The 12,683-nt window shown below is 33.7% G+C and overlaps 2 protein-coding genes across 11 annotated transcripts in view; one reads left to right on the top strand and one right to left on the bottom strand.

Annotated features, from left to right (window-relative positions):
* Positions 1 to 3,913, bottom strand: part of LOC118190309 (myocyte-specific enhancer factor 2-like) — a 148,917-nt gene extending 145,004 nt beyond the window's left edge. For 2 of the 3 annotated variants that reach the window (XM_035361002.2, XM_035361005.2), the window contains exon 1: positions 3,713 to 3,911. The gene's annotated coding sequence lies outside the window, so the exon portion shown is untranslated. Of the gene's footprint in view, positions 1 to 3,712 lie in introns of all 3 variants that reach the window. The other variant, XM_035361008.2, reaches the window with a different exon arrangement.
* A 1,193-nt stretch (positions 3,914 to 5,106) lies between these two features.
* Positions 5,107 to 12,683, top strand: part of LOC118190311 (uncharacterized) — a 32,213-nt gene continuing 24,636 nt past the window's right edge. For 3 of the 8 annotated variants that reach the window (XM_085824092.1, XM_085824091.1, XM_085824094.1), the window contains exon 1: positions 5,468 to 7,257. In XM_085824092.1, the coding sequence (XP_085680218.1) occupies positions 7,201 to 7,257 (57 nt within the window). In that variant the 5' untranslated portion in view covers positions 5,468 to 7,200. The other 5 variants (XM_085824095.1, XR_015043091.1, XR_004758412.2 and 2 more) reach the window with 5 other exon arrangements.

The raw sequence follows: 12,683 nt of genomic DNA on the forward strand, positions 1-12,683 counted from the left end.
CCCAGACCTGTGGTGCTGCTGCATGATGCGCTAGCCAATGCACCAACGGAGAATAAGGAAGACTCAAAAATATTATCATCCAAATAAAACACAAAAAATAAGTCCAATACTACAATTTTCTGGAACAACAGAATGTTCTTTCAGCATTTTCTATCATTAAAAGCTATCTTTTAACTGAAAACATAAGCCATTGCCACAACATCATTCTTTACAAGAAATAACAAGCAAATAATGGAACTCTTGTTAAACGAATGGTCCATGCTACACAAAACAAATCACTAATGTCATTTATGATGTCATTTCTGTATACATAACAAAAATACACCAATGCAAGTAATAATTTTAAGAAACAAAATAAATATTTGCATACAAAGTTAAAAAAAATCATCAAAATGCAGATTAATAATCTTATCGGTAAAATGCCTTAAATTACATTCAATTGCACAGGTCTCATCTTTTACAGCATACTTTACAAAAGTCAAAAATCGATGATACTAGCAAGCATTCATCAGCAAACTCTGACAAATGAGAAAATGCAGAGTTATTTAAAAAAAAAAAAAAATGTGAATCCAAATTACAAGTACACTTGGATCAAAATTTGACTTTTTTTCACAGCTTTTCATGATAACAGCCAGTGGCAGATTAATGACGTGTACTCATCTTAATTTGACTTCCTAAGACTAGAAATTAGAGGCCTCTCGCAAGTGCAACTTCATAAAACTTCAGATAATGATGACTGCAAAACATATTGAAATAGTTAATTAATTTATGGCTTATGATCATTATAAAGTGACCAAATTTTCATTGAGACAAAGTGGGACAAATGGAATGAAATGAGAATTATAATTTAGTTATGAAAGCAGACCAATAATTCAAAAAAATATATTTTATTATATACATTCATATACTTGTCTATAAATGTACAAACATATATTTACTATTAAATATTGGTAACTTTAAAATATTTGTAAAAAATAATAATTTGAATATTATGTTTTTTAATTAATTTAATATTTTATTAAAAAATTATGATTTTCTTTCACGGTTAAATTTTTTATCCGAGTGTATACTTTGCAATAGATTTGGATCATTTTTTTCAATTGTCCATATTTTATTGATACTATAAAAAACACGTTCTGTTGCTGCATTTTATTCTGGAAGGGAGAGTGTGTGTTCTACAATTTTCATAAGGAATATTATTCTGTTTAAAATGAAGGAATAACTCCGTCCATTTTTTGTCTCTTTCCACATTTGCATACAACCAACACTTAATTTTTAAATCAGAAACGAATCTTTTTACCAATGACACCTCATCAAAAAGAACATTTTTGCAAATACTATTTTTCGGAAAATGGTTACTAATATATTAAAAAGATTTTTCCACATATTCCCATAAAATCTCCCTTTTTTAATGTCACCCAATGAAAGTTTTTAATATCCTCGAATTGAACTGTCCGTTCTTCAGGATATTCCAAGCAGTTATTATAAAAACTTCTGGCTTCTTTCAGATAATCAGTTTAATATGGTACCTTGTTGTTCCAAAATGGCGACGTCCTTTCAAATAACTAAAGGAACGTAATCGTTATCAATTCTTTTTTTTTATATGATTCTTTATTTAAATTTGTTTTAAAATTATTGATTTCATTTGACACTTCCGTAATTGAAATTTTATCCCTTCACTAATTTTCACAACATTGTAAAATAATGTAGCTTGGTTGTGGATGAACTGAAGACAAATTTGTGATGTGTCATTTCCAAAAAACCGCTGTGATATACTTGGACATTTATCTTGTGATAAAAAGTATGATTTTAATGGTTCGTATACTTTAAAATATTTTCTACAGCTGTTAAAAGAGCTAGCCATCGTGTTTTGCTGTAACCAATAATTCTTTTATATTCGATTTCTGTGCTTTCACAAATATCCGTCAAACTTTTGATGCACACAATATTATTTATAAAAATACAGATAAATTTTTGAAATAATATTTTTAACATCCACTGGAAGTAAGTCAGATGCCATTTGAATAGTATTGTGTAGAATGTGCGCTGCACAACCCACTCGAAACAATTTTTTGGTTAAAATGTTCGTTAAGTTTCGCAAAAACGTTATTGATGCCACTTCTAGCTTTTCCACCAAAATTCGCATTAGTGTCAACAATAAAATTATTGCCTCCCAATAGGCAATAATTTTATTGTACAATTTATTCTTTTTTAAAATAGTACTTATTGAATCAAAAATTATTTATGAAGTTTCACCCGGCAGCCACCCAGGCGGTATAGTGGTTAGGGAAGTCTGACTGAGATACCGAAGGGACCGAGTTTGAATCGTGGAGAAGGCATGGTTGTAACTGTCTGTCCCTTCATAGGATGCAATGGTCGCCCACCTATTAGGTGGCTCCATAATAAAGAGACCACCACGTTTGGCCTTAGTATAGATTAATGTACTCTGTTACAAAAACTGTAACTGTTCACAATCTGTCATTGGGAAAAAAGTTTCACCCAGCAATGAAACAAAATCTAATATTCTAATTTTAATTCCTGTTTATGGATCAAAAAGTCTAACAATTGTGGGAAATAATTTAAAATCTTTGTGGTTGGAAGCATCATAATATATGGACATAAAATGTGCATTTATCTAATTCTTTCTGCAAGTGTGTAAACGAATATGGTGAAAAAACATTACAAATAATTGCTTCGATTTTTGTCCTCGCAAATTTTTTGTCATGCAATGTTTTGATCATTTGAGACGTACAATCAATTGATTTGAAACTTTAATTGTGGTTTATGGTGTGGAAAGCAAACAGCCCTTCAGCTAATGCCAGCTGTTTCTCCGTTAACAATACATATTCCTTGACGAAACATAACGACAATGTTCGAACACCACCGAGTAAATCTAACTTGTTACATCGCCTAATTTAGTTTACTCTGCATGCATTTTATGTGTTTTTTTATTTCTTAATATTCACTATAATAATTAATAAATAATAGGTAATATATTTTTAACAGTACATTTAAAATAAGAAATGCTGATGTTTTCTAAAAAGCGGGACATTTATAAAAATCGGCGGGACGCGGTACAGTCCTCCACAAAGCGGGACTGTCCCGCCAAAATCGGGACGTGTGGTCACTTTAGATTATCATCAACAGAATTTCAAGGTCACATTAAGCATATTTAGTTCACACTAAATACTTAGGTGTATTTAGGTCACATTAAGCATGGTTTAGTTTACACTACTAAATACTTAAGTGTGAACCATATTTCCACTGCATATTTTTTAAATTTATTCTAACCTTAACATGAATTGAAATGAAAACTACAGGTTTGGAGTAATTTTGATTCACAAAGTACTAGGACATAAAAAAGGACAATCATTTCATGGATATATATATATATCATTAAAGAAACTGCCAAAATCTAACGTTACATAATTAGTTAACTGCACAGCTTTGAATGTTACACAACTGATGGACCGTCAGAAGTTTCAACGTTTATTCTTCCACTCGCACATACACTAGCATCTTACAAATTATCATGACATCCTACAGAGCTAATTTCCATCCTTTAAGCATTGAATTAATTTTAGTAAATTAATTCTTGTGACAACTGCTAGACTTATTTTCAAAATCAGATGTTAATATACAAATAAGTAATATAGCTCAAAGATAAAAAAATACACTGTAGCACTGTGTAAGTATTCAAAAAGAAACTTACTTTAAATATCCTTGCAATCACCAAACCAATGGAAAAGGGAACAAGAAATTAGTATTTCTAAATTTTAAAGCCATAACGAATAAATATACCACTTTCTAGCTTATAATTTGATAACAGTTCATAACCTGTAAACACATATAAATACAATCTTCATCTGTCGCTGCGCAAATAACAAGCACATCATATGTTGACTGCCGAACCTTCGATGAAAGGATATGGCAATAACGAAAACAGTGCGTAATTCTTCTTTGGGGAAAAAAAAAAAGAATATTGTAAAGTTAAATTTAATTTAAATAATTCTCTTGCACCATTGCTGCAAGGAGTGAAATTTGAATTTAAGAAATATTCTCTATTCGTTCAAAGCTAATAAAAATTCAATTTAAATTTTAATTGCAAAAAAAAATATATATATATTGCTGCGACCTAATTAATTTACAATAACATTTAAATTCTAAGAGCATAAAAATAAAAACCTTTAAATTCTTTTAGAAACATAAAAAGTTCAGATGAAACTTTTTTTGCGTGGAAAATAGTTTGGAATTTTATACTGATATGCTAATTTTTTGGTTAAAAGTATCTTTCTTAATCTTATAATCATTTTATAATTTTAGATGGATAAAAAACGTTTGGATATATTAATAAAATGTATTAAATGAATTAATATGCTTAAAGAGCTTTCAATAACAGATCCAAAATTTCAGAAAATGTGCAGATTAACTTTTTGTAATATGCTTCCATGACCCCTCTTTTTAACAGTGAAGTATATTTCTGTTCAAATATAAGAAAGAGATAAATTGTTTAGAATACATATCAACTATGAGAGGCAAACTATTTAAGAGTAAGGCACAAATTTAAAACAGTTTGAAATACCACCAGATCCAGGATGAAAATTCAATAAAAATATTTCTCAAAAACGGTGCTTTCAATGCAACAGTAATATAACAGTAATTAAGATAAAATTGATTGAGCCTCCAAGGTGTATCTTGAACATTAACATTTTAAGGGATTACAGAATTTTGCCAATGTCCACTCTCATTTCCTCAGAACCCTGCTCCTCTCTCATGAAAACAAGAAACATAAACCTTATTTGAGGTGTTAAAGTAGAAAAAAATTAGCATAATTTTTGCAGGGCTGTTTCAAAAGTTTGAATGTAAGTTAAATCCTGCAGCTGGCGAAGAAGGTTCTATATTCAAACCTTCAAAACTAGTCCTGCAAATTTACAAAAATTAGGCTGATGATTCTTAAGTATCTCCACTAACCGTTATTCGACATGTTAAATGGGAGCGTTACAGTAAGTGGTTACAGCCTCCTGCAAAACTGTGCCTCAGGTCCCAGAGTGTTTCGATATGATCTTGAATTAGGGAACATGAAACACAGAAATGCAAGTATCCAGAAATATATTTGACTACATTTATATGTCGAGACAGAGGCTTTCATAATTTAGAGCTCCCTCATTGAGACGTGGTGCTATTCAGAATGGTACTATATTACTTCGTGCAGAAAGATTTAGCGAGTGTAAAAGGAAACATCTTTTTACTTTCTCTTTCTCTCTATTTTTTTTTCTCTGGTAGTTTCATCAAAGGCTATATGTGTGAAATCTGTTACGAGGATTATAACACGGCTGTCATAGGTGGAGTATAAAACTAAGCTTTAGGTGCAAAGTTTGTTTTCCGAAATTTGCAATAATTTTGCGGCATAACATTACTGATACCGATCAAGATTTCGTTTAAGCATTACGAGATGTGCGTGGTAGGTATTGCATATTATGTGATGAAATGCTTTCCGGTTGGAAATGTACTGTGGAATTTGATCAATAGAACTTTATGCAGTAATTTTATCGCATATGGTGTAAATTAAAGGGTGTTTTCATACATAATAAGTAGTAAATTAAGTTTTTACATAATAAGTAGTTCACATAACTTGTGTAATAAATAAAAAATAGAGGGTTGTCACCTATTACATACAAATATCAGTATATGCAAATATTCAAACGGAAAACTTATTTGAACTTAATAATTATAACTTTAAATTCAGTGAAACCAGTAGTTAAAATAAAATTTAATAATTCCTAGAAAGTCAATTATTGTCTGTAATTGCCTGTAGTCTTCTTAGCATTGATTCTACGAACTTTTTGGTTAAATCTGATGGGGTAGAGTAGACTTTAAGGTACCCCTTGTATTATGGCGAAGTTGTTGTTTGATTTATCACCAAGTTGTTGTTTCATTTATGGTAGCCTGAGTAGTTGAATGGTATGGAAACCCTATTGTGACGTATTCGGGTGCATGATTCTGTGAAATTTTGAATCATGGGATGTTTTGTAAGTGTTTTTGTGGTGTGTGTTGGTTTGATTCTTTAGATGGTAGAATGGCCGAATGTAGTAAGATTAATTTGAAGTTTCTGTACGATTTGGAGCAAAAGGGAAAAAGAGCTTTAATTGACTGGTGTGTAAATGAAGGTTTACTTAGTAGCTATTATAAGTGTCCTGTATGAAGGAAGGTTAGGGTAGGTTATTTAATTACGGCAAAGCCTCAAGGGCCATCTGCCTAAAGGGAGGGATGCCTTCGTGGAAGACTTTTTAAGGGAAACTGGCTCGTTAACACATTACACATGGGGAAAACCACGAAAACACCCATGCAGCCAGCCCGTTCGCGGGATTCGAACCTCAGACCGAACTACCAGTGTTCAGCGACTTTACCGCTCGGCCGCTGGTGGGCCATATGTAGGAAGGATATGCGTCTAGTCGAATGTAAAAACCATTTAGATGGATTTGAATGGGTTTGTAGGAAGAAAGGTTCAGATGGTCTCTATGTGAAGCATTCGATCAGAAAGAGTACCTGGTTTGAAAAAAGTCATTTGAGTATGATTGATATTTTGATTTTTACGTGGCTCTGGGTGTACGAAGTGAATTCGAAAATCATCAAGATGGAATTGAATATTAACAATAATAAGATGGTAACGGATTGGAAAAATTTTTGTAGAGATGTATGCATGGATATTTGTCTTTGGAAAGGTGAAAAGATTGGAAGAGCGGGAATTGTTGTTGAAATAGATGAAAATAAATTTGGAAAGCGGAAGTATAATAGAGGTAAACGAGGGGTGGGAAAGTGGTGGAATAGTACGAGGGACGGGAAGGTGTTTTTTTGAAGTAGTTGAGGATAGAAAGAAAGAAACTTTATTGGATGTAATCGAAAGAAATATTTTGCCAGGTACAACTATTATATCTGACTGTTGGAAGTCCTATAATTGTCTGTCTGATCATGGGTTCGTTCACCTTTCTGTAAATCATGCACTCACATTTAAAGATCCACAAACGGGAGCTCATATAAATAATATTGAAGGCATGTGGGGTGTGGTGAAGAGAGATTTTCGAAAAAAGTGTCATTGACAGTCGGGAACTACACAGGATATTTTTGACTCGTATTTTTGCGAATTTATATGATGACGTCGATATACAGATTCGAGTTCAGATAATTTTAGGAAGTTTTTGGATGCTGTTAAGGAATTTTGTGTGCCACAGACTAAAGACGAAGGAATTTCTAAATAGGGTAAGTGAATATTTGATTTTGGTAGTGCTTAATTGTATTTCATGTTTTTCCTTTTTTATGGTACTTTTATTGTTTGGTTTAAGATGTATTTTATTGAGATTATGTATTTTTTGTTTGCATATATTGTAGAATTTGATGCTCCTTTGACTTTTTAAGTGAAAATATATCAATGTGTACATGGACAAATTAAAGGGAGTGCGCAAGATCATTTTTGTGCAATTCTGGGTTTTTTTTTAAAGTGAAAATAGGTCGACGTATACATGGATAAAGTCAAAGGAGTGCATCGCCAAGGGGACCCTAAACTATACTTTTACTGATCTGACGATATACGAGGGCTATCCAGAAAGTAGATTACGTTTTGGAATAAAAAAATAAACAAAGTATAGGAAACAAATTTTATTATATACAGATGAAAGCCACACTCAAATACTACTTTTCTACATAGTCACCATACAAATTAAGGCATTTATCGTAGCGATGTACGAGCTTGGAAATTCCTTCGTTGAAAAATTCGGCCGCTTGCACCTTCAACCACTTCGTTACCTCTTCTTGCAGCTGTGCGTCGTCATCAAAACGCTGCATAGCCAGCCACTTCTTCATTGCTGGGAATAGGTGGAAGTCGCTCGGTGCCAGGTCGGGACTGTACGGCGGATGAGGAAACAACTCCCACTTAAAAGATTCAAGAACTTTACGAGTGACATTTGCCGTGTGGGGCCGGGCGTTGTCGTGAATCAACAAGATCTTAGAGCTCAACATTCCTCTGCGCTTGTTTTGAATTGCTCTTCTGAGTTTTTGGAGAGTTTGGCAATACCTTTGAGAGTTTATTGTAGTGCCTCTTTCCAGGAAGTCCACCAAAATTACACCTTTTCTGTCCCAAAAAACAGTCTCCATCATCTTCCTTGCCGACATTGTTTGCATGCATTTCTTGGGTTTTTGGGGAGAACTTGTGTGCCCCCACTGCATTGATTGCAATTTCGTTTCACAGTTCACATGTTTCACCCATGTTTCGTCACCAGTAACGATGCGATCGAGTAAAGAGTCACCATCCTTATGGTAAGCGTCCAAAAAATTCAACGCTGCAGCCATTCGCTGATTTTTGTGGTCCTCTGTCAAGATTTTTGGAATCCATCTTGCACAAAACTTGTGGTAACCAAGCTTTTCGCTGATGATTTCGTGCAACAAACTTCGCGAAATTTGTGGAAAACTCAAAGAAAGTTCCGTTATTGTGAAATTTCGATTTTCACGGACTTTAGCATCGACTTTTTCGAGAAGTTCGGCGGTCACTATGCTGGGTCTCCCACTTCGATCTTCGTCGTGAACATTGGTTCGGCCATTTTGAAATCTTATGACCCACTGACGCACTCCACCTTCAGTGATAATGTTGTCCCCATACACTTCACGAAGCTACCGATAGATTTCTATCGGTTTACAGTTTTTTGCAGTCAGAAACCTTATTACTGAGCGCACCTCGCAGCTCGCGGGATTTTCAATTAACGCAGACATTTCAAACCGTCACAGTATCTGAACGGAGCACAGCACAAACCTCTCACTAGCACGGCTAGATGCAGACTGAGCTGCGCAACGCTCTGACCCCAAGATGGCCGCGCTAGCCCCGCCCCTAGCGGACACAGACGGAAACGTAATCTACTTCCTGGATGGCCCTCGTATTTTCCCATTTTTCTAAAGAATATGTTCAAATTAATTTTTATTTGAAAATTTATGTTTTGTAGCTCTGTGATCCCCAAAATACTGTCAGTTAGGTTAAGATCAGGTGATTGGGGTGGAGTTTCAGTCTTTGGAGAACTTTATTTAACCTCTTTGTTGTCTGTAACACGTCTAGCGTGTTCAAGTGAAACTTCCGCATGGTGGCCGTAACGCACCTCAAGCGTTCTTCTACATTTTAAAACTTTTAAACGTTTAAAACGCTTTCTAAATGTTTACTTCTTTTGAGTTTTTATTTTTGTTTGTTCTAATACCTCCTAGAAGGTAACACTAATCAGGCATTCTATTTCTAATTGAATTTGCCCCTTGTTTTATGAATATTCGCACCATTTTACATAAGATACAAGACAGTGAGAGATGGCTTCAACATCTACTCAGCAGAAAAAGAGAAAAAATGAGGTTGTGAATTGGAAAGACAAGATGGATATACGTTTGTTGAGTACAGTCCATAATAACTCAATGATTGATGTTGGAACATGGAAAAGAACTGTAAAAAAACAATAATTGTAAAAGATTACAACAACAAAATGGGAGGAGTGGACCGCCTGGATCAGATGTCACCAAATTATTCTGCTGTTACAAATGAACAGAGATATTATTATTTTTCCATTATGCTTTATTTCCTTATAATTTTACTTAATATTCATTGACATTCATCCACTATGAAAATCATGTATGGAAAGTTATGATGTACAAAGAAAACAACATTACACATTATGAAAAACAGACGGCCACTGGAGGGAAATTTTCGCGGACAGGAGAGGACGGCGAAAGGGTTGAGAGGAATTCTTTTGTAACTCTTGCTGTATGTTTAGGGTCATTATCTTGTTAAAAACCAGATGTCATCTTTAATGCCCAGTTGTAACATGTTTTGAAATAAATGATCTTGCAATATCTGTACGTATTTTTTTGCATTTAAAATTCCCTCAACAATAGTCAAATTACCAATTCCATTCCAGCTCATACTGCTGCATGCCATAATGCTGCAATTACAATATAGTATTGGACATACATTAGTAGGATTTAAAGGTGTTTTATCTGGTTGTAACAAAAAGTTTCCTCCAAAAAACATTCTTAATAAAGTTAATGAAAAAAAAATCATAAAAGCAGTATCTTTAGTGTGGGTAGTAATCATCACCCAAATCTATGATTTTCTGCAAATATTTTTCAAAAGTTTCAGCCAAAAACTTGGTGATTGCAAGTCCAAAAGCAGATGAACCTCTTTTTGGACATTCTGTGCAGAATGGAAAATAGCACCAGCAGGATGTAGCTGTAGGTGTGAAAAAAGGTAGAAGTCTCAAGGACCGATGCAGGGCTATATTATGGGTGTGGCATTCAAGTCCATACAGAGGCCAGCTGGTGATTGCAGACACATTTGGTCTTTCATTACCTTGATGGAGCATTACGTTTTTGCGCCAGAACTCAGTTCGACATTTTATGGTTTAAATGCAGAGAACATGATATTTAATGACTAAAGGAAACACACAAAACTTTAAAGAAAAGCCCCTTTGTGTATAATATAAAATCTGAAAGCTTTCATATTTTTTTCCTTATTTATCATTTGGATTTACTTACGCAACGAACCCATTGGCAACAGTGCCTTTTTTTTTTTTGTTGCCTTGCTTGCCAACGGTAATGGTTTGAGTGATATACAGTTAAGTTTTGAAATAAAATATGATATACACCTAAAGCATATATTAGTCAAATTTAATATTGTAAACATGATATTTGATGCATAGTGTGATATTAATAATATGTAAGTTAAACTTAGCTAAAAATTAGCTAATTAAAGCATGTAAGTCAATTGTAGCTTGTTAAATATGATAATTAGTGCAGTTAAAAATTCAGCTAGCAGAGAAGCATGATATTAAGCATATTCAAGTAAAAATTAGCTGGTTAAACATGATATTTACCACAATTAAATTCACGTTTAATTTGGTTGATGAAGTTCAAGAGAGTTTCCACAGAAGACATTGCTGTTTCAGGACTAAAGTAATTGTCAGTATCTTCCTCACTTGTATTTTCATTATAACTCTCTGCTTCTTCTGTTCTTGTAACATGTGAAGCAATATCTGCATCACTTTAGCACTGAAAGTCTGGCTCAGTTGAATTGCCATCGATTTGTTTTTTCAATAACCATTGAGGCCCACCAGCATTCGAGTGGTTAACATCGCTGAACACTGGTAGTTCGGTCCGAGGTTTGAATCCCATAAACAAGCTGCCTGCATGGCCATTTTCATGGTTTTCCACGTGTGTAACTTGTATATGAGCTAGTTTCCCTTAGAAAATCCTCCATGAAGGCATTCCTTCCCTTAGGCAGATAGCCCTCGAGGCTTTGCCATAATCACACACACATACGAACAAAGAATGTGTCCTCCTTTCCGACTGAAATAAGTATTCTATATGCACCTCAAAGCTACAACTTTCTGCGCATGCGTCAGGTTAACGCATGCGCGTAAGACCTTTACGGCTGCGAATATGCGTGTGCGCATGCGCAAAATATGTTTATGAATGCGCGTTTAATGTATAACGGATGGTATAAGCTAAGCTAAAATTATCTAATTCAGTTAACGTTGCAGATTGCGTTGTTCCTTAATCTTCGAATTGGATTCGGCTTATTATTTTTTGCAGACTGTTAGAGCAATTTTATAAAAGTAAGCTTGAACTTTCGATTATGTCAAATAGAATTTCTGATATATATTTACTAATATGTAAAGGATCTACAAAGCGAAAGTATGTTTCGAAGTCTATTAAACAAAAAGTGGAATTGCTGCAAAAAATGAATAAAGGCATATCCTTTGTTTATCTAAACTTTAACGTTTGTTTATCTTTAACGCTGCGGCACGCAATGAATTGGAATTTGATCTGTCGGCACTATCCTTATCATCAGGGCAGATGTTTTTATTTTATTTGGCTTATAATTCCTTACTAAATGTAGTATTTCATCTCGATGTACTCAGTCTTTGATATGATTGAAGTCAAATTCCTTGTCATTATAATTCGCTTCCGATAGCGAAGAAAGTGACAGAGGTTATTGAAAATGAAAAAATTTAGATTGACAAATTAGTCGGTATTCTCGACTCAGCAGTTATAGGACTTGAACAGCGGAACTTTGTAACTGAACAGGAAATTATGTCTGTTTATAGAATTAAAGAGATTGTATTATCACATAAAAAAACGAAGCAACTTAAACAACTTACATTGAAAGAAATGTTTAATAAAGTAAACAAATGAATATTAAGCTTTTTTTTTTGTAAATTTTGATACCCTTTAGATCATAATTGTTCTTTATTTCATAAATTACGGTTTCATATTTTTAATTTTATAATTTCTGCATGCCATCTTACCAGATTTAAACTAATGATCTATAATCCGGAAAAATCAATAATCCGGAATCGCCCGACGAGTCCGGATTAACCACTTTTGACTGTATATACCCATATACATACATTCCTACAGCTATAGGGCAGAACAGGTTTAACAAATTTTGTTTTTAATTTTTAGCCTATTATTATGTTTCTTTTTGTACATACATATCTGAATCCAGTCCCGATAACAGAAAAGTACTTGCAATTCTTTAAAGTATGTTGATATTTTATATTATTATATTTATATTGTTTTTTCAAGTTTAATTTATTTCCTGGCCACATCACTGAAATTGCATTATCCAGTGTGTTAAATGCAGGGTACTTTTTGTCCATCCA

Source organism: Stegodyphus dumicola, chromosome 9 (genome assembly GCF_044657685.1).
Source record: "Stegodyphus dumicola isolate Sdum_Otavi_A_Nest chromosome 9, ASM4465768v1".
NCBI classification, from domain to species: domain Eukaryota; kingdom Metazoa; phylum Arthropoda; class Arachnida; order Araneae; family Eresidae; genus Stegodyphus; species Stegodyphus dumicola.